Genomic DNA, 21,601 nt, shown 5'->3' on the forward strand with positions numbered 1-21,601 from the left:
TTTCAAAACCCATACTCTTCCCTGACAAAGTTGATGGGCCCGCTTCTGTGTTTATATCTCAGAAAATTATGTTTTTCTATGATTTTTTTTTATTATGGTGACATTAATGAAACTGAGTAAGTTTCAAGTGTGCAGTTCAACAGTAAGTGATACATGTACTGCATTGTATGTTCACCGCGCATAGTTAGATTTCTTTCTGTCACCACATATTTGACCCCTTTCACCCCATCTACCTCCCCCCTCCCCTACGACCCTCTCGTAACCACTAGTCTATGGTTCATGTCCATTAGTCTCTGTTTGTTTGTCATGTTTGTTGCTTTTAGGTTTATATCCCACATATAAGTGATATCATGTGGTTTTCAACTTTTTCTGTCTGGCTTATTTCGCTTAGTACAATTATTATGTTTATGTTTTATGAATTATGTTTAAATAAATTTCTTCTTTTATCTGTCCCTACATAATCTCCAGTTAAGTTTAATCTTTTGCAAAAGAATTTCTCTTGAATTTATCAAAGCAGACTTTGCTAATCAGAAATTCTGGAATTTCGGCTGCCACTTCTAAACATTTCTTCCAGTTCTTATGCAAACTTGCAGCTTTACTTTACATTAGAAAAAGACTCACTGATATGTTTTTGAGATAATGATCTTCACGCAAGAATTGTAAAGCGTTCTCTATCACTTTTTGTTACTCTGCTTTGCTTATAAGACATAATCTTTCATTGTATTTTGTCGTATTATATTTTATAATTCCCATTTTTAACCATTAACATTAGCACTATTTTTCCCTGTTCTCCATTCACTTCTACGAAGGGAAAAAGAACATATTCATAATTCAACAAATACAGTGATTGTTTTGGTACTTTACTGTGTTTTATAGCCAAGGTAAGGTGGTAACACTACTGAAAATGAACTGTTTTCTAACAGGCTGTGTTTTAGGGAAATCAATGTATGATGTGCAAAATTTAGGTTTGCACGAAAGTTAAACAGAAGAGAGTTGAACATCACCCTTAAATTAAAAGTATTAATGATTTGTTTTCTTTTCAATCTCTATAATCAAACTCAACACATTTTTGTGTTTAGATAAAGTAAAAAATTATACCTAATTATTAATTACCAATTTCAGAAAAGTGAGATTATGATTGGGATAGGGTTATTAGCAAGTTTAGTTCCAAATTTATAGAAATGTTATTATTAAATATTAATACGTATATAAAACTAAGTTAAAAGGTTTGGATTAAAGTCACTGTTGTATAAAGTAATTTATAGACTGTGGAGCTTGGAAGTGTTAGAGACCCTGTATAACTCAATCTCATTATCCTGCTGCTGAGAAAACTGAGGCTGAAAAGGTGAAATAAATTGTAGAAGGTCACGCAGCTGGCCCCTGGAAGACAGAGGTCCTAAAACCCAGGCCTGGGGCCCTGAAACCCTCAGTACAGTGCCCATTCTCATACAGGTAAACATAAATATTTATAGAATGATTCTAAAACCTACTGTTCATACTTAAAACTCTTCTACCCATAAAGCACTCCTATTCCAGGCGGGGGCTGGTGTAGTTTTCCTAGTATGTGCATCGTTTAGCAGCAAAACTGGTTCTTCATCTCATTAGAGGGATGGCTGCTTTGCAGGATGCCCCCTCAGGCTGCTAAAGAATACACTGAAAATCTCTGCTGGTTAACCTACAGGTAAGGACATCAGACCTTAATTCTGACTTTTGTTCCTGCAGAGAAATAAGCTTTGCTTTAGAGGACATTTGAAAACAGAGGATAAGCATGGAATTCAAAGAAGAATGCTCATATATTTACTGAAAGATTTTGGAGACTTTTATAGTAAAATAAACATGAGTATGTAAGTGGAAAGCTAAAGTCTCATGAATTTTTAAGGAAAACTCAAGATTTCTAAGAACCCTCCTCCTCCTCTGGCTGCTGTTTCAGACTATGCCCTCAGTCCTTCTGAAGATACACACCACTTTCCTTTGCCATCAGAGGTGTTTCAGTGGAACGGCTGGAGAAACATGGATCATTTTTTTATCGCAGTAGCATATTATGAAATTCCAAAAATAAAATGATGAAATTACAAATCTCCTTGGAGCTAGTGATTTGGAGTTAAAGTAGTTCTTACTTCACGTATTCCACAGATAGAAAACATTTATGTTCTGAAGATAACACTCGGGCCTGGAGTCAGCATGAAATAGACATATCTTAGAGATCAGTATGTCAATTCGTTGGATATAGAATGCCAATCTTAATATATTGGGCTGGGATCACCTCTTCTGTGTGAAAGAATTATGTTAATGATGATATCCAATCTCCTTTACCTGTGTTGGGATGTCTGTGCAAAGACGTATCAACATAATTTTCTGGGAATCAAAACTAATAATCATTATGTATATGAGAGGAATGTAAAAGGTCTATTTTATCAGCAAATTTGAGATTATACTCATTAAGACTCAATTTTGTTTGAGGGGAAAGATATACGAAAATTATAAACAGAGAGCCCAAATATTCACTTAACCACAGCAATCAACTACTGGGAACCATAAGTGGTAGACATCTATGTTTATTAAAATGTCATGCAATCTGAGAGATGGAAATATCCAGTGTCTCTTGATGCGGCAGCCTCTAATCCAAGAACATAATTTCTGCACAGTTTACCAGTGTGAAAAATTAACTGCTTATAATAATGATGTTTTCTGTCATCTTCATGAATACAAAAGAATAATAACAGAATTAGGCTCTTGTATATAAAGAAAAAAAATTAAGGTTCAATAATTTTAAGAATTAAAAAATCATTTCAAGCCCAAATGAATTATAATGCCATTGTTTTCTGGGTTATTTCTGCTTTACCTCAGAGTATGAATACAACATATATTCTGTTCTGAGAAGTCAAGGTTTAATTATATCTACACCAAGTAAATCTTCTATAATAAACTAATTTTTTAAGAAAGGACATGTTAAACTGTAATACTTAAAGGATTTGTATCTAAGTACTAACCTATATAAACTTTAGAGAAGGCATAAAATACATCATAGATTGATTAGAAAATAATCTCATTCTTCTTTACCCTTATATTTGTGTCCTGTCAAACATTATGAAGTGTGACACCACTGTTTAAAAAATTAAAATAAGACATAACTAAGCATACAAAGTGAAAGTATTCAATCTTTTTTCTATATTGTATTGTTTGGGTCAGGAACTGACTGATGGCAACTGCGGTGCACAATCACAACACCAGACAGTTTTTCTCCTTATTTGGCTATGACCTTTGCTTAGATGTTTAATATTTGAACATACCATTGAGCACAAAAAGAAGAAATTTAATATTTGAACATACCATTGAGCACAAAAAGAAGGAAAAAGAATGAAAGCCAACATTGGTAGCTGGGTTCTATGTACAAAGTAGCAGCAGTGAAGATCTCAGGAAGTGTTCAGATGTAAGCCTCCCCCCCAAGCCCCCCAAAAAGAAAGAAAAAACTAAAGAGGTTGCAAGTATGCTGGGATGTGGCTACATACTTTGTGGGTGAACATATACAGGTGTACAAAACTAAATGCATCTAGCAAAACCTTTATTCTAATTAGCAAAATACTAGGAAAAGTTACAAATAAATCCCTATAGTTAAGACAATTAATAGAACTCTCTCACTCTTAAGAGCTAACACTAAGCATGGGATATGGAGAAACTAAAAACAAAGTGTAGGTAATATCCGATGTTGGATTAAATAACACATTTTACTTTTTCTGTTAAAGTGTAACAAGTGCTATGTAGTGATTACAATTATTTGAACTACAGCAAGTACTTAAGAGTTGGAATCAAAATTAGCTTAATGTCAGAAATAAATTTAACAATATAAGTTCCACCTTAAGAGCTGGCATTGGAATTTTCCTTTGTGAAAAAGTTATCTCCAGTGACAGGCAGAGTAACTTAGTAGCTAAGAGAACAGACGGCAGCCAGAGAGCCTGGGTTCAAATTTGGGCTCTGCCAATCACCACGTAATCACTACACTTGAGTTTCCTCACTGGTAAACAGGAAAATGATAAGAGAACCCCGACCTCACAGGCTTGTTTCATAGATTAAATAAATTAATATTGCTGAAGCGACTTGAAAGGGTGATACATAAATGTACATGTTTCTTATTTATAGATATTGACAGAATCCAAGAGCCATAACTGAGGAGTGGTGAGCGAGAGAAGAGAGAAAAATAAAAAAAAGGTGGCAAAATACTGTGCGTCCAGTGATCCGACCACTTCTCAATCATCTCCTTTCCTCCAATCCCCCTCCTTCCAATAAAATCTTCACTGAAGTCTATTAACTCATGGAAGCTGGGGATGCGCAAAGTTTTTTATTTTGTTTTGTTTTGTTTTGTTTTGTTTTAAAAAGCAAACAAATGGCTGACCTTGAAACATTGGTCATGAGGCATGAAACAGAGGAAGCTGGACTCCAACAGTCAGAAAAGGCCAGGAAAATTTAAAATTGAGGAATGACTAGAAATCTTGGGGCAAGTTTTGGAATCTGACAGGCTTTGAAACTGGGATAAAGAGGCTCGCAGATTACATTGTCAGTGCACAAATCCTACAGTAACATAAGAAAGCACTAGTATTTTCACTCTAAAATAATACTTTAAGCTCTCAAATGACTTAATCATAAGAAAGACATTTTAAGTTATGTGTATGAGAGCCAGTTAGCTGTCCACCTCCTTCCGTTGCATAAAATTGATAGTAAGTGGCTGTTAAGCCAGGACTTTATTTCCCGGTCCTCATGCCAAGCATGTAGGCATGGTCAGGTGGTTTGCTGTCACTAATAGAATAACAGAAATGACTGTGGTGCTTCTACAGAAATGCTTTTAAGAAGCAGATGTACTTTCTCCATTCTCCTTTTATCCTCCCACTATGTGGATTCAGATGACAGAAAGGCATAAACGATAAAGAGCCTGGGTAGCTGAACCACTGCATGGAGGAGAGTGGACTGTCAACTATGAGCAAATATTCAAACTGTTAAATTAGCAATAAATTGAATTTTATTGAATTTGAGCCTTGACACATTTCAGGGTCAATTTTTACAGTAGCTAGAATTATTTTAACTAATGTTTCAAGCTATGTCAAGATGACAGCATAGTTTGACAGCTGAGAATATAGATGCTAGCATACAAATACTGACTCTGCCAGTTACTGGCTATGTGACCCAGAGCAAATTATTTAATCTTCCTGAGCTTGAGTTTCCTTATCTAAAAAAATGGTAGTAATAATGGTACTTGTTTTAAAGTGCTAAAATTAAGTCAGTCTGGGTCATAATAAGTACCCGCTAAACTCTACCTTTACTAATACCTATAATTAGGCTTATCCTTCTGGATAAAAATGTCAGTTAAGTAAACAGAACAAATGAATCCAAAATTCTTATAAGTATGTAGAGGCATTCTTCAGGATATAAATGACTTCCTTCTAGCATTTTATCATCTTCTTCCCAACACAGCCAGCTTGATAGGTGACCTTTGTAGATAACTGCCTCGTACTTTCATTATACCCATACTACCTTCTCCCATAGGAGCATTGTCCTCCTGGTGCCTTAACACACACAATTCAGACAACACGGACCAGAGGGAGTCTCTCGCATGACTGCACACAAGAGTCTTTTAACTCTCTTCTACCTTGACTTTTCTTCTAACTTCTTCCCAGCTGCCCCAGGGAAATCTTTTCTTTTGATAATCCCCTCAGTGCTCAGAAAGTAGTGACGTAGTACAGAGAAAAACCGGTACCATTCTGAATATGACTTAATACTTTGAGAGAAAACTGTATAATCTGAGGTATGGTCCCTTCTTCACATATTCCCTTCCCCATTGAAAAACCTGGTACAATTTATTAAACCCCCAAATGCCCAAGAAGCTCATTTTTGTTAAATGAACAAGTATTAAAATTTTATTGTGCTTGAGTCGCTGCACATTTTAAGATAACATGAGATGGGCTAGTCCATTAGGTTGGGGTGGCAGTGCAGTATCATGGTCCTAGAGTCAGACAGCTGGCTGGCAGTGTGACTTCATTGGTCAGCTTCTATGGCATGCACCATTAAGAGCACAGATGCTGTAGTCCAATGGCTGATTTCAAATTCCAGCTCTGTCCTTACTTGTGTGAACTTGGGCAAGTTACCTACAACTCTCTTTGTTTCATCTTCCTGATAAATAAAATAGGACTAATAACAAAGTAAGACAGTGAAGAAGTAGTGCTGTGCCTTAGCTTAGTCTTAGTGTGTCAAAGTATACGGATATACATTTACCATTTTCTCCCTAAAAAAGGAAACAAAATCCAAAGGCAACATTTTTCTAGTTATATTAATGTCTATAAAAATGACAAAATACTAACCATTGATGCTAGATATTTATAGATAATTACACACTTAACAAACAACTAATAGCCCTTTAAACATACCCAGTATAGTAGCTAATGACTATCTTAGTCTATTTAGGCTGCTGTAACAAAAATAACAGAAAATACGTGCCTTATAAACAACAAATATTTATTTCTTACAGTTCTGGAGGCTGGGGAATCCAAGATCATGGCGCTGGAAAATTTGGTGTCTGGTGAGGGCCCACTTCTTTGTAGACAGCTGTCTTCTCACGGTAACCTCACATGACGCAAGGGGCTGCTAGCTGATAACCTTATGACTTAATCACCCCACAAGAGCCCCACAACCTAATACTGTTGTATTGGGCATTAGGTTTCAACACATAAATTTTAGGGTGACACAAATATTCAGTCCATAGCAAAGACTGAGGTCCTGGGCACAGACAAAGATTCAAATTGTCTTTGTCACTTACTAGTTGTGTGACTTTGGACAACTGATGACTTATCTCAGCCTTTGTCTTTCTTCTGTAAATCCAGAGATAATCACCATACTGTCACAGACTCTCATAGCAACATCACAGGATTGTTGAGGGATTATATGTGATAATGCACAGCCAAGTGCTTTATACAGAAACAGTCACATAATAGAGGCTGAATAAGTATTAGTCATTCTTATTAGCTATTCATAGGTATTTGATAAATACCTGTGGGATGAATGAAATGTTAAGCAACGCGAAAACATTGTCACTGCTGAGTGGGAATAAAAACAGCAGCCAGTGGCGAACAAGTTCTGGTTTTAGGCACTATTGACCTAAAGATTCAATAGTGAAAAAAAAGGTGAAGTTTAAAATAAAGCTAACGGCTTCTTCTTACTTGGGGAAGTGAATAGGACGTAACTAAGAATGAACAAGACAAATGTTAGTATGGTACGCTACTAAAAAGAGATTCTTTTAAAAATTAAAACTTCAGGTGATATGTATGTAAAATTCAAAATATTTACGCTCATTACAATTGTATTTAATTCTCAAAATTATTTTTCAGATGGAAAGAAAAAATTATATATTACATTTTACAGAAACACTGAGGAATAAAGAACATATATTTATATTAAACTCGAAAACTCATTTTCTTCAGGAATTCCTTCCTCATTTAATGCATTCCTAATCTCTCCTAGTATGACCAGGTTCTTAATTTAAAAGCTTTTTAATAATTTTGCACTTATGAAATGGTAAGCATGACATGCTTTGTAAATGGTAAAGTTCTATAAAAAGAGGATAGCCTTTAGCTGTTGATATACTGCTTAGTAAATGAACTTGTAAACAACTGAAGGGCAAGGAAAATACTTTCTATTTCTTATGTCCCATGAAGAATATTCAGTGCAGAGTTCTAAAGGGCATAGGCTTTTCTCAAATGCCTAGCTAAAGGGTATGCAATGAGTGAAAACTATAAAAATATAAAAGCAGAACAAAAGAACAGACAACTGGTATTACTTTGAATAACGTCACTAAGCCATTTACAGAGTAAAAAGATGTGTACCACATTGTCAAATTGTGCTGTCTGGGCCAGAGAATCTAGGACGTGCTGACTATGAATTGAAAACACTGGCAGAGGTCTTGAGGAAACATGCCTCTGCCTGCAGCACCATCAGCAGAAGGGAGCAAACAGATCTCAGTAATTATGGAGCCAATTTGATTTTGTGGCACTCATAATTCAGGCCACAAACACCTTGGAAATTAAAATCAATATCTGCAATTACATTTAGACCAAATTCAAGCATCTCTGGGAAAAAATATGTTTTATCATCCTGGTCAATGCATTTAATGCGACATTAAAATCTTTGAGTTCGGGCTTTTCCCTTCATGTTTCTGCAAAATTTGGATTAGATTTTCAAAATTAATTACATAATTTATAAAAATGAATGTTTTTTCTCTATAAAACATGCTTTTGAGCCTTTACTTTAGAAGATACAATAAGAAGATAGAATTATTATTAAGCATTATAGACAAAGAACTGAAAGCACATTCTAACTTTGAGGGTAAAATTTTCCTATTCTGATTTTGCTATTCATATAAACCTCGATAAGTCTCTAATATATATGTCAATCGGTATTTGTCTGTCAATGATTTGCTAACGATCACATAATCTCCATGAAATTTCACGTAGTCTTTTTTAAAATCACATCTTCTATTTCTTTATTCTTTCTTCTTTTCCTTTTTAAAAACAGTTGAATAATTGGGCAAATTTCCTGAGGCAAAAGTTGTAAATAGAAATTGGCATTTTTAGCAGCAGGTTGAATCACCTACATTTGATTAACTATCTTTAGGATTACTTTCCTGTGGATTTCTAATCAACAGGCTTTCCTCTCAAGAACCCTCCCTCATTTGAAGCTTTGTATCTATTTTCAGTTTCTATAATGCAGATGAATCAAAGATTTTTTTCTTACGCTTTTACATTCAGAGTGATAAAAATATTAAATTAAGATGTTAATTCATTTGCTTATATTTCCCAATTAATATACTTCTATTTCATTAGACAACAGCAGTGTTTCAATGCAACTATGTTTATTTACAAATATAAATTTATTTAGTTATTACATATAATTTATAATCCTTTTTCATTTGCAGCTTTTCCAAATATAATAAGAATATTTACTATTTGATAAATTGTCAAAAGTTTTATAGTTTCAAATTAAGATCTAAAGAAATGTGGTATTTTCATTTACAAAAACATTTTGATTGAGCATCCTAGGGAACTGAGTTTGAATCTGAAATACTGACTATAATTTCTCCTGTAGTCCTAGAACATAAAGTCTATTAAGTCTCACTAAAACCATGACTAATCATTGTGTATATCACATTCTTTAGTTACAAGAAAAGAATCTCTACAATGTAAATGATTTTGTAATATGTATCACAATGTACTGGCCTGATATCAGAAGTTTTATTTTCAACATAAGAATTCTCTATCTGACTTGCAAAGTAGTGATGTTATATATCAATTATGTATGGGGAACCTTAGTCTCTATCTCCAACAAAAGACAGATTTCCAAAAAATCTGGACATTTTTTGTATTTTTTACCTAAGCATTTCCATAAGATTAGTGAGCAGACCTTTATTATATGTAAGAGGATGTTGGAAACTGTAATATCTTTCTCAATTATCGATGTTGATTTTTATCTTTCAATAATTTTCCAAGAAAACGTTACTCTATTTGACTTTTGCTGTAATTGTAAAGAATTACCATCACAATTCATTTATTGTCTCAAAATCTCAAAATAATTATCTATTGTTGTTTACAAAATGGTTAAAACTTAAAAGCAAAAAGGTGGACTCATCCAGTAAAATGTATCCAGATGAATGTCTAGGTGCTATCGAAGTGACAGATAAGCAAAGAAAAGAAAGGGAAATGGAGGTAGAAAAATAATAGAAAAATAACTCTGCTTGTTAAAAGATTACAAAAAAAAAGCTGTCTTGATTTCCTAAGAATAACAAAATCCAATGAAGAAAAATTCCCTTTAAAATTTACTAAGAACATGTGACAATGTAAATGATCATATCACAATATGATCAATTAATTACCATCTGAGCATGATATTTTGATTGAGCATCATATTCACCCATCCAATAGATTTCTATCAAAATTCTTCTGCATTAAAGGCACTACCTTGCGTGAGACCAAAAAAATACCTGCTGCATGGTTACTATCCTCGAGTAACTTTAAAGTTTGTCTTGTGACAAACTTTACAGATATTTATGCAGAAGAGAAGTATTTAAACAGCATTGCATGAGAACGACTAGTGAATGAATTTTTTTTTGGCTTTTTGGGCTGTAAGGTCTCTGCCTTTATAGCATGAAAGCTGAATAATATGTAAATGAATAAGCATAGTTGTATCTCAGTGAAACAGTATTTATGGACACCACAATTAAATTTCACATCATAATTTTTCATTTTACAAAATATTATTTTTATTGTGATGTTTTTCTACCATTTGAAAAATCGCAGAGATCGTTCTTAGCTCATGGACCATAAAAAATAGACTTTGAGCCAGAGTTTGCTGACCTAGTATAGTAAAGGTTGGGAAAAAGGGCAGAGGGAAAGAGAAAGCCGTGATTGCACCCTTCGAGTGTGCGTACAACGTGGTGTATGTGAGTGAGTGACATTTCCTGAGGCAGGGGGCTGACAGATATCTCCAGTTCCTCAAAGGGGGGCTTGAAAACCACCAATTTAGAAGAACTCGAGAGTTAGATCATAAGAATTTATACTCTAGTAAGTACTTTGTACCTGATGAACAGATAAAAGTATCGGCTGGATCAACCTGCCGCTCACTGTCATCCATATATGATGTTAGTGACATCTATTCTTTACCTACCATTCTTTTATTTGGTTCTTTAGAATTACTGAAACTGCTAATTATTATTATCACTGAGCCCTTTCTATATGCCAGGTACATTACTAACCTGTTAACACAAATTTCCACTTACTTCTCACAAGAGTCTTCTGAGGTAGGTACCAGTTATTACTCCATTTTATAATTGGGAAAAATGAGGCTCAAATGGCCTTTCACTTTTTGTTTTCTTCAGGAAATTTCTAGATCCTCTTTCCTTATATTCGACACTTCCTTTCTAAGCCAATTTATTGATCTTGGTTGCCATTTATATGCTATTATTGCTGATGGTTTTATCAATATTAATAAACAAGTACATAAACATATTAGCTAATAATATACTAATATTTTCACAGCGAATTTGAAATTAGTGGTAATACTGCAGGCATTTCATATATCTTTTTTATTGCTTTCCTATGTTAAAAAATGTGAAATATATTAGTAAAATAAATCAACAAAAAATCTCTATATAGCACCACTCTGCGTGAAATGAGGATGCATTGAAATTGGTCATCTGCTGTAAAAATAATCAGACAAGTTTCTTGTTGTATTTGAGCTGCCCAAAATATTTTAAAACATCCATTCTGAAATTGATATCATGCTTAAAAATGATCTTACTATAGTTAACAATAATTATCACCACAAATAATTATTTGAGTACTTATTGTATTATGCTCTGAAGGCATTTAATATTTCCTTTCCTCCTCCAAATCCTAAAATACAAATTAATTAAAAAAGTTAATTCCACTCAAATAAATATTTTTCCTGCCAAACCAACGTAAAAGTATATCTGCACATTAGCCAAACTAAAATTAATAGTTCAGAGCAAGAAAAAAGACAAAAATAGAGCAGCTGGTGTCTGTTCAAAAATACTAATCCTTATTTGGGCATCTCTTTGGAAGATGAGTTACTATAGCAGAATTGAGTCCCTATTCACAGTAGTGAATTCCTGAGCCAGACAGCAACAATAAATAAAGGAACCCATGCTTACATTCATTTGATAGTTTTGCAGACCTGAGAATCATTTCTGGCATCATGATTTTTCGTTCAGGAAACAAAGAACATGAAACATTACGTTTCTCAGAATGTTGTTGTTGTTGTTTTTTGTTTGTTTTTTGGTGCTATTAAATGAATCAAATAAACGAGGCACAGGTAAAGGAATTTAGATTTCAGCAAGATTTTGATTCACAGTAGCTCTCAGTTTCTGAAACTTTGCGGGGAGGGGGGAGTACTCATCCTTTGCAAGATTTCTTTTTTTGCTTCCTTTGTTAATCAGCAGAGCCAAGAATACTTTTCCCAGAATGTTCAAAGAGAATACCTTAGTTTTCCCTCCCTGTAGCTACAACTTACTTTTGTAAAGGAAAAGGCAGAGTCTCTTCATAAAGCAGTACTAGACTTAACAAATAAAGAATATTTTGGTAAACTGAATTGCTTGGAAGAAGAAAAAATAAGTCCTAGGGCAAATGTAAGACATTCATTTTCCCAAGGTAAAAAAGTATGAGACCCAAGCTGGTGCTCACTTGATTTATTTTATGACTTGCTTTATCTGTGTGACTTTGGGGAAGAAAATTGAAAAAAAAAAAAAAAAAAGAAGGTTAGCAGGAAGGGATTTAATATCTTGGACATTTATCTTCTTGGCATGATTATTATCTAAGGACAATGTAAATTTAAAATAATGCCTTGAACTCATGGGGGAAATTAGTTTATTCAAGCAGTATCTCTTTAGGTGTAAGTGGGTTATAATTACAGTTTTATTAGTGCATATTATTCTTTTCTTGACACTGTAACAAGGGCAATTTTGTTAGTTTCTATCTATGATTTCATCTTGAGAAGTTAGTGATATGCCTTAGAAAGTCAATGACTCTTTTTAAGCTATTTTGAAATCAAACATCCATAATTTTCCTAAAACTTCTTAGAATACTTATATTTTTGCCTGTAGTATAATCTCGTAGGATAATAAACTCCTAGGTTTTAATTCTTCTGTGGACCTTGTGCAATGTTTCGTTCCCAGGGTTCTAATTAAAGAATTGTTTAGTTTTATTGAGATAACTTGTCAAAGCTAAAAAAAAATCTTTTAGACCCAAATTCTGAGTGAGAATAAGAAAAAGATCTGCTCATCAACATAGGAAGAGGCAATATTAATCGGTGAGAGAGAGAGGGCAGAGCTTCAGTCTTCTCACACTGGAAAGAGTCATACTATGGAGTAAATGGCAGCCTAAGACAGGTGAATTTCCAAAATGAGTACACGAATTTAGATCTAACCAGATTTTATCTCAGAATCTCAAAGACTGGCAATATGATCTCAAAGAATCCTATAATGATCTCAGAAATCCTGGTGAGGACACTGGAGATGCATAAAGGCAGGCAATGACAGTTTTGAAAGATGAAAGAACAGCTGAAATGAACTAGATACCGGCAAGGGTCACAACGATCCTTGGTAAATGTTAAATTACCTTTCAGAGACTTTGCATTATCCAAGCTCTACTGGAATTCCAGTGATGCTCAGCAGGGCTTTTATTCATACCAGTTAATTTCTTACAACATTCCTCACCCTGTATCCTCACTCTCTCATTTGCTTTTGGCTCTGAGAGGATCAGAGGCCTCTGACTCAAGCTCCTTCAGCTTTCAATACTCCCACTGCAACATGCCTCTGGATTTCAACCACGTCCTCTTTTCTATCAAACTCAGGGAAAGAACCATCTTTCCCTTTCTCTAAGAATAACCTTGTGCCCTTCAATGACCCTCAGTGTTCTCTGAGACTTTGCTCCATTAATTAAAATTCTTTATAGTGCATCTTTATATCTCTTCATCTAGAGGTGCTCTTTCCACACTTCATCTTGGAAAAAAGCTCAGACTCCCTTTACTCTGGTAAGTGTGTGTGCGTGCGTGTGCACATACACATGCACACATATGCACACACGCACACTTTATTTACTCCTAGTATCCCCTCAATTACAGTCTGGTACATAAAACATGCTTAATAAATGTTGGTAGAATACAAAAATGAGTTTACACTTGATCTCTTTCCTTTCTAATGTTTTCTGAAGTCAATAATTGCCTCTGTTTATCCATCTTTCCAGCCCTAGACTTATCCATCTGAATAGACTTTAGGATGGTGGGAGAAGCCTCCCTCTATTCCACTGCAGACCCTCTAGTCCCATCCTCTTGAGCTCCTACCCACGGTCTCTGCTGTCCTAGATCCTCCCACCCATAACAAAAGCCCCTTCCCAAATCCAATGCGGGGGTGGTTTTTAAATAGCGGGGGGCTGAGACGATGGTTAGAGAGAAAAAGCTGAAATGAATGAGAAAAGAGAGATGGGAATGGGCTCCAGCCCATGTTGTACCCTGTCCCACACTTGAGGCACACTCTATCCTCATCTTGTCCTCACTGGTCTATCTCAATTTTAGGTCAGGAATAATCCTTCAGTCATCCCCCAATCCAATGGTCTGTTCTTATTCCCTAGCCTCTTCACTCCTTCTGTAGAATCAACCAGCCTCTCTTTAAAATTCTCTCCTTTCTTTGAGACTCTGTCTCCCCTCCTCTTTGCTCACTCTTTTTCTGGATCCTGCCCCCCACCCATAAAATTCTCTCTTCTTCCCTCACTAGTTGTTCCTGAAAGCAAACATTTCACCTTGTCTTCTGTTGATTCCACATTCGGGTCATTCCTTTTTCTGAATAAGTTTATCCCTTTCGATTTCCATAGCTACTTCTCTACTTCACTGCCATAATTTTTTGTTTCATCCATTAGTATCAACTTGACCTCCTTGTTTTTGAACTGATTTTGTACTCGTTACTTCCAGTTAAGCGTCCAGGATCAGAGCTTTGTTTTTCTATTGTCTTGATTAAAAGTCCTCCATCCAATAGTGAGCAAAGTCCTTTAAAGCAGGAGTCTCCAAAGTCCGTGGCCTGTTAGGAACAGGGCCGCACAGCAGGAGGTGAGCAGCAGACGAGCCAGTGAAGCGTCATCTTTTTTTGAAGCTGTTCTCCAATGCTAGCATCTCCACCTCAGCTCCACTTCAGATCATCAGGCACCAGATTCTCATAAGAACACTGGTCCCTGGTGCCAAAAAGGTTGGGCACTGCTGCTTTAAAGGGCCTTTAAGATCTGGACCCAAACTTTATTTCTAAACTTATTTCCCAATAGAGCTTTTTCATATACCTCTACTTTAGCAAAACTGTGTTCATGGGCTGAGATAATTTACTGAAACATACATTTGTTTGTACCTAATATTTTCCTTCTGCTTTCCACAAAATTATTAGACTTTTAATAATTTCTACAAAATTATTTTATGCTTCCTTGCTTCAGTGATTTCTATAGGAAAAGAGGCAGCTGGAAGGTAGCAGTAACTCTTTTTAGTCTTTTGTAAATGCCTGAACAGATAATGCTAAATGTGCCAGATCGGGTGAGAAGGCTTCGTAGGACCTCTAGACTGGGTGGGGCTTGTAAGGACCTAGGCCATGCTCCATGTGCCCTGTTGTAACATGAAAAGAGAAGAAGAATACACCAGAAGCTTTGTGTGACTGAAAGGTATTTTACATAGAGGTTCATATTCTCCGACACAGAGAGAGTGTATATCATTTTCATGTCACTAAAATTTTTTTGTTTATCTATGTCCATGTGAGATATTTTTTCTTAACAAATACATATCAATTTGCTCACGACAGTAGCCCAAAATTTCTCTCCTTGCAGCAAGTTGACAGTAAAGTCAGAGAGTTTTATCTATCTACAGGAATTCAGAGGGGAAAAAAAAAGATCCTGGTGAATTTTGACATAACAAGGAGCAACTTATAGAGTTAGAAGGTCTTGAGCAGGGCCTTGAAGGATTTGGACAGGGGCAAAAGAAATTTGGATGGTCGAAAAATATTGGAAAGGTACTGAATTTCTATTAATAAACACAGAAGTGATTTTTTTAGCACATTCTCAGTACATGATGCAATTGACTTAACTATTTGAAAATTATCAGTCTGGCAACATTTCCCATAATTTAATCAGTGTTTTAATCATGAAAAATAATATTAATTTATCTAACAAAGTATCCTCAGCTGTTAATGATATAATAAATAATAACTTTATTAAATAGGTAGAATCCAATTATCTACCAATTCTGCCGGTGCTCTCATCCTGGGAGACGCAGATCCTTGCCTAGTTTTTCTTCCCATTTCATTTGGTAACATGCATAAATGGCACTGGGTTTTATTATGTTCAGCACTTTGCTTTATATTTTCTCATATGGTTCTTTGGTTCATGTTTATTTCAAGTGTGAATGATATCCTTACACCAGGCATGACACTTTTAATTTTAAAATACCGTTGTGGCTAGTATAGTTGTTTAATATTATAATATAAAGTAATTTGAGCAATTTGTTTGTATAAAACTTTAGATAATATTTTACATTTATAGATGTTTTCTTCATAAAAGCTAAAAGTTCCAATCAGAAATCGGTCTCAGTGGCACAGTGATTATAAGATCTATTCCGAGATGACCTGTCCTCTTGTATTGAGGAGGGTATGTAATTAGAATAATTTCAATAATTTTAGGAATGCATGCAGATTTATTTCCCATATCCTAGGGGCATTTTAACATTTAATCAATGTGTTCTTCCTGCTGTCCTGGAAAGTCCTTCCCTGATTTATTTTTTATGCTCAGATCTTACCTCTTCAAGAAAGTCTCTCAAGGCTGCACGAGAGAGTAAATTACACTCTTTGCGCTCCCTCTGTACCACTTTGATGCTTGGATAATTGCTCTTTCTGAGCTGTAATATTTATATGTGATTTGCCTTATTATACTGTGACATCTTGAGAGCAGGGACAATATCTAATTCATTTCTTTAGTACTCCCAGCTCTTAGTCCAGGGCTTGGCATGGTGCTGACCACATACTAACAACACAGTTGTGCAGTAAATATTTATTGAACTTCATTTCAAACTCTTCTTTTTAGCACAGTGGTAAGAGTATGAGCTCTAGTACCAGGAAGCCTGGGTTTAAGTTCTGGCCCAAGTACTTGCAATGGGACTTTGGGCAAGTTACTTAATCCCTCTATGCCTTATTTTCTTCAACTTCAAAATGAAAATAATAATAGTTATACTCCACAAATTCATTATAACCAATAAAGGAGTGAAATTATACAGACAAACACATGTACATATATAACCTAAGAGTGCATGGAAAAAGCTCTTGAAATAAGTCTATTATTAGTTTTATTCACTTAGACATATGAATACTTACCATTCTATGATACTTATTGTAATTACCTTACACTAGTAGGTAACTGCAAGGATGTACTTAGGAATGATTCTTTACAGATCTGTGTACCCTTCTCCATAATACCTTCATTTATAAGTGAGGGGGGGGTTTGCACCGGTGAAGCATCATAGTCAGCCTATGAGTAAGAGACCAAATCCTCACACTACATCAGTTGTGCTTCTAAACCTGCATTAGCTAAACCTTCCTTCATGCTCTAACGTCCAGCCCTGCTTACTCAGAGCTTCATCAGTTTGAAATATGTCTGGATCAGGAGTCTGTTTTTAAAATTTTCCTTTCCTTCACTACTTCACTTTTCAAATTCAGATACTGTTTGCTGAATAGGTTTTTAGCTGTGTGCTTAATTGCTTGAAGGCATTTACCAGCAGTAGCACTAGAGTCACTGGAAACTTTCTTGTTACTTTCCTAGTTAAAAAATATATATTTTAAAAAGTTATTCCTACTTTTGTTGTGAATAAAAAATATGATACAGGGGATTTTAAAATATTAATATTTATAACTGAAACATCCTATAAGAATTTTTAATATGTAACTGAATATCACAGTCAATGATCTTTGTAGTAAATATATATGTGTGCATATATGTGTTTGTGTATAAAATTTACTACGCTCTTCAATTTGTTGAAATGAAGTTCACTTGATTTTGAACAAAGACTCCTTTGAGCAAACTTATGGCTATAAAAACAAAAACAGAAACGTGATGTGCTTAAAATCTATTCTTCTAAAAAGAGCTAATTAAAATTCATTTCTAAAAGCTTTGCATTTTCCTGATTATCTGTCAACTGTATGGTAGAGGAGAGAGAACCTGTAAACCAGGATGTATGGAGGTGGATCCCAAAGATGCTCACTATAAGAGAAGTCCTTAAGTCTTTTTTTTTTTTAACATTAAACATAATTAAACATTTACATTAAATATGTCCATTCTATCCTATAGAATACCCAGCTTGTTTTAATATATAAGTAATGCTGTTTTCCTCCTCCAAATCTTGGATCAATTGACATTATTAGAAAATATGTCTTAATCTGTGCCCTTGGAGGACCTCCTAAAAAGCCTTGCCAGTCTGAGGTTAATAGTTTTATTTCACAACAAAGACATCTGAATCAACTATACTAGTGTTTCTTAAAATTTGATCAATACCAGATAGTTTTTTTCTGGGATGATGGGCCTTGGGATGAGAGAGTTTAGGAAAAAATTTAAAAATAAAAAAAAATTATTCTATTAGCTATTCTATTAAAACTGTGGTGTTCTAGAAAAAAAGGTAAAAATTCAGATTTGTGAAAATACTGAGCTCATTTAAAGTGGGACATCCAAGAGAAGCTGAAGCAATAAAAAAATAAGATTTCTTAGAATGACGAATTCTGAATTTTGGTGAATCTTCACAGGAAAGAGGAAATATAATCATTGATAGAGGAAAAAAATCACTTATAAAAGACAGAAGAGGGAGAAAAATCAGGCAATGCACTAATACAAAGAACACTGATAACCGAAGTTTGCCAACATTTGTCATTTACTTTAGAAAGATCAAGAAGAATGAGAATAAGTTATCACATAAAAGGTAAAATTATGATGTAGAAAGAAAAACATAAAATTTTATACATGGAAAGTTTATAGGAGGATATCCAGCCTAACCCATAGAAAGATGGAGTCAGAGGTCACTCATTAAGTTACCCTGGGAAAGAATTGTTTTGTTTTTATTTTTGGCTTTTTAATCCAATGTCCTTTTTGTTCCTGTACACTGCAACCTAGTATTTTAAAGTAGGGTATTCCATGCAAGTTACTAACAACACAACTTTTGGGAAGTTAGATATAATTTGAAATTCAACAATAACCATAACTGGAATAAGTTTAAATGAACAAAACAAAGGGTTGAGTGTTTCAATGATAACCCTTCAAACTATTACAAAGCTGTGCTACAAGTACAGTTCCTATGTAAAATTATTGTTGTGCTTTATTCTAAAAAAACATTATTCAACTAGTGAATGCTGGAGGAGGAACTAACTATTGGGGAAAATGAAAGAGAGAGAGACTATGTGATATAAGCCTTCTCCGAAACCTGCAGCCTCTCTCACACACGGGAAACACCAGCTCCATGTGTGATGGAGTATTTTGAAATCTTGTGGTAAAAGGCTTTTATCCACACCTCGCACTGTGAAGCATCATTACATCAATGCCAAAAACCAAGAAGCATCACCATCAAAAATAAAACAAAGTAAATAAAACTAATGAAAAATGCCTTCTACTCTGAAGGAAGAAATCTGACCCTAAGGAAGACAAATGATTCTCCTTCACAATAAACAGCTCATCACGGAGACAGATGCTAGCTAATTTATGTTCATTCTAAATCTATGGTTTTCAGAAAAACAAACCGCTGTTTAGATAGAAATAAGCTGTACTTACTAGCTCAATCTCTGAAAGGCTCAAAATTTCCTACCTCTAATTAATTTCTCAATTTGTCAGTAGCATGTGTTATTTTAAATAGGTACTTCTCAGGATGCCAAGTTAACTGTAAAAAGGATTTCGTGCAAGATTTTTTGTTAAAAGTAAATTTTGCGACAAGACTTTTGCTGTTAAGGAACAAAAAATGGAACCAATGGTTATATAACAGGAGCAACAGGTACTGACAACTGATATCAGTTCAATATTTCTCTTACCTTTGGTTTTCCATAGTAGAGCATAGTAATGAATTGCTAATATTATATAATTTAAAAAAGTTTTTTATATTTCATAATACAAAAATAACCATCTTCCCTTCTGCGTTTACTTTTTTCCCCCTAAATACCTTGAGGACATAAAGCTTTTAAGATTTATAAGCGGTAGAAAATTACTTGAAACTCGAATTTGTATTCAACCATTATTCTTTGCACAAATTCACTGACCCATTTTTCTAAAGTAAAAATAACTGCTAGGTTTTTACTTGCATTGAAAATATAACAATTACAGTTCAATTATTATATTCATACAGTACCATAAAAACTCTATTTCAAGTTGCACAACTGACCTTCTTTTATATAAGAATATAGATAGAGCCTAAATTATAAGTAATTATATTATGGAACATTTTGAAAAGGAGAATCCTGTTGCTTTTCTTGCACATAAATCAATTTGGATCTTTAACACTTCTTTGCATTTCCTTGCATCTTTGTAAACATGACTTTAAATTTTGTAACTTAAAGGAAAATATCTGACCACATTACAGATTGACAGAGATGATACCTTGTTAGACAGCTGTACAGAAAAAAAAAAACAAAGCCATACATATATTTCCAGAGACAGTAGAAACTTCCTTTGCAAAGAAGAATCAATACACTCTGCAATCCCATCACAACCATAACATGAAGAATCACTTTTGTCTCTCCAGCAAGAACTTGAGATGTTTAAGTTGAATTTACTGCACTCACCTGTTTGGCTTAGTTGGGATGTGCTTCTACTCCTTCGAGACACTATGGCAACCACTTTGGCACTCAGGCTGGATCTCCTTTTCTTTCCACTTGCTCCAACTGTACCCACAGCCGTGTCTGATTGACTGCCATCATTATGCTCCAGTGTGTACATCTCTCCACTCATACTGGTGCTCTTCGTGATGGCTCTTCCTGAAGTCCCCATCCGTCTGCCTTGCATTTTAGGGGTAAATGAACTATATTTACAAAGTAAAAACATATATGCATCCATAAATTACAGGTCAGCATAATTGAAACTCTAAATCTAATTTAATTTGAACTAATTCAGGCAAACTTTTAGGGGGAAAAGCCAGTTGAGTAGGATTCCTACAGCTATGAGTACTTTAAGATCACACCACTGCCCCCAAATATTTATTAGATGCAGCTTAAAACAATAGCATTTCAACACAGAGGAATCTATACACTTTTTAAAAAAGTGCAACCAAAAAGAAATGCAACCAGTACTATCCATAGAAGGTAAATGTTACTGACCAATTTTGTAAATAGTTACTATGCTACTTTCTAAACAAACAAACAAATAAACAAAAACTTAAAATATTTAAATCAGTGAGTCATATTTACATACATTTGTGAGGGAAAAATATTGTTAAACATGGATACTCTGAATTTGCCACATGACAAGTTTTAAAAAATGAAAATAGTATCTGTTCTAGTTTCCCTTTGGGATTTCGACTAACAGACACTCCTTTTGCTATCTGGGGCTTAGTGAGCCTAGAAAAGACTGCTAACAAGGCAAAAAAATTGCATTTCCCATTTCCTTTTTTGTCCCCTCTTGTTCTATCTCCTCCACACCTTGATCTCATTTTCCTCTTTCAGTGCTTCAAATTCACATGCTCAAGGATGAGACTTTCCTTTTTTTGTTCTTTTCTATCAAAAGTTAATTGTCTATGTTCCCAAATTGTACTAGTATATCACGATAGATTACTGTACTTTTCTCCCAAATGACTAAACCATTATTGAGAATTTCAGGAACCATAAAAGGCTGGTGGAAAAAAAACAATCTTTTCTACTTGCCAAAATAAATGTAGGTCTGTGAGTTGGGGAGAGGTAAGGCGGACAAGCAGGGAGCTAAAAAAGTTAGGCTTCTTTGGATCTTTTCAATTATCTTGCATGCGGAGCTATACTTTCCACCTAGACTAGCCCTTTTTGTTCCAATAAAGACGTGGC

General features: G+C 34.7%; 1 protein-coding gene across 25 annotated transcripts in view; it reads right to left on the bottom strand.

Moving 5' to 3' along the window:
- RIMS1 (regulating synaptic membrane exocytosis 1) overlaps nt 1–21,601 on the bottom strand; it is a 412,504-nt gene that overhangs the window by 35,145 nt on the left and 355,758 nt on the right. For 8 of the 25 annotated variants that reach the window (XM_039853365.1, XM_039853345.1, XM_039853344.1 and 5 more), the window contains one exon: nt 20,375–20,610. The exons of 15 other annotated variants lie outside the window; for them this stretch is intronic. In XM_039853365.1, the coding sequence (XP_039709299.1) occupies nt 20,375–20,610 (236 nt within the window). Of the gene's footprint in view, nt 1–20,374; nt 20,611–21,601 lie in introns of those variants that run through there. 2 more of the 25 variants (XM_039853366.1, XM_039853348.1) reach the window with 1 other exon arrangement.

The sequence above is a fragment of the Pteropus medius genome, unplaced genomic scaffold (assembly GCF_902729225.1).
Source record: "Pteropus medius unplaced genomic scaffold, Ma_sr-lr_union100, whole genome shotgun sequence".
NCBI classification, from domain to species: domain Eukaryota; kingdom Metazoa; phylum Chordata; class Mammalia; order Chiroptera; family Pteropodidae; genus Pteropus; species Pteropus medius.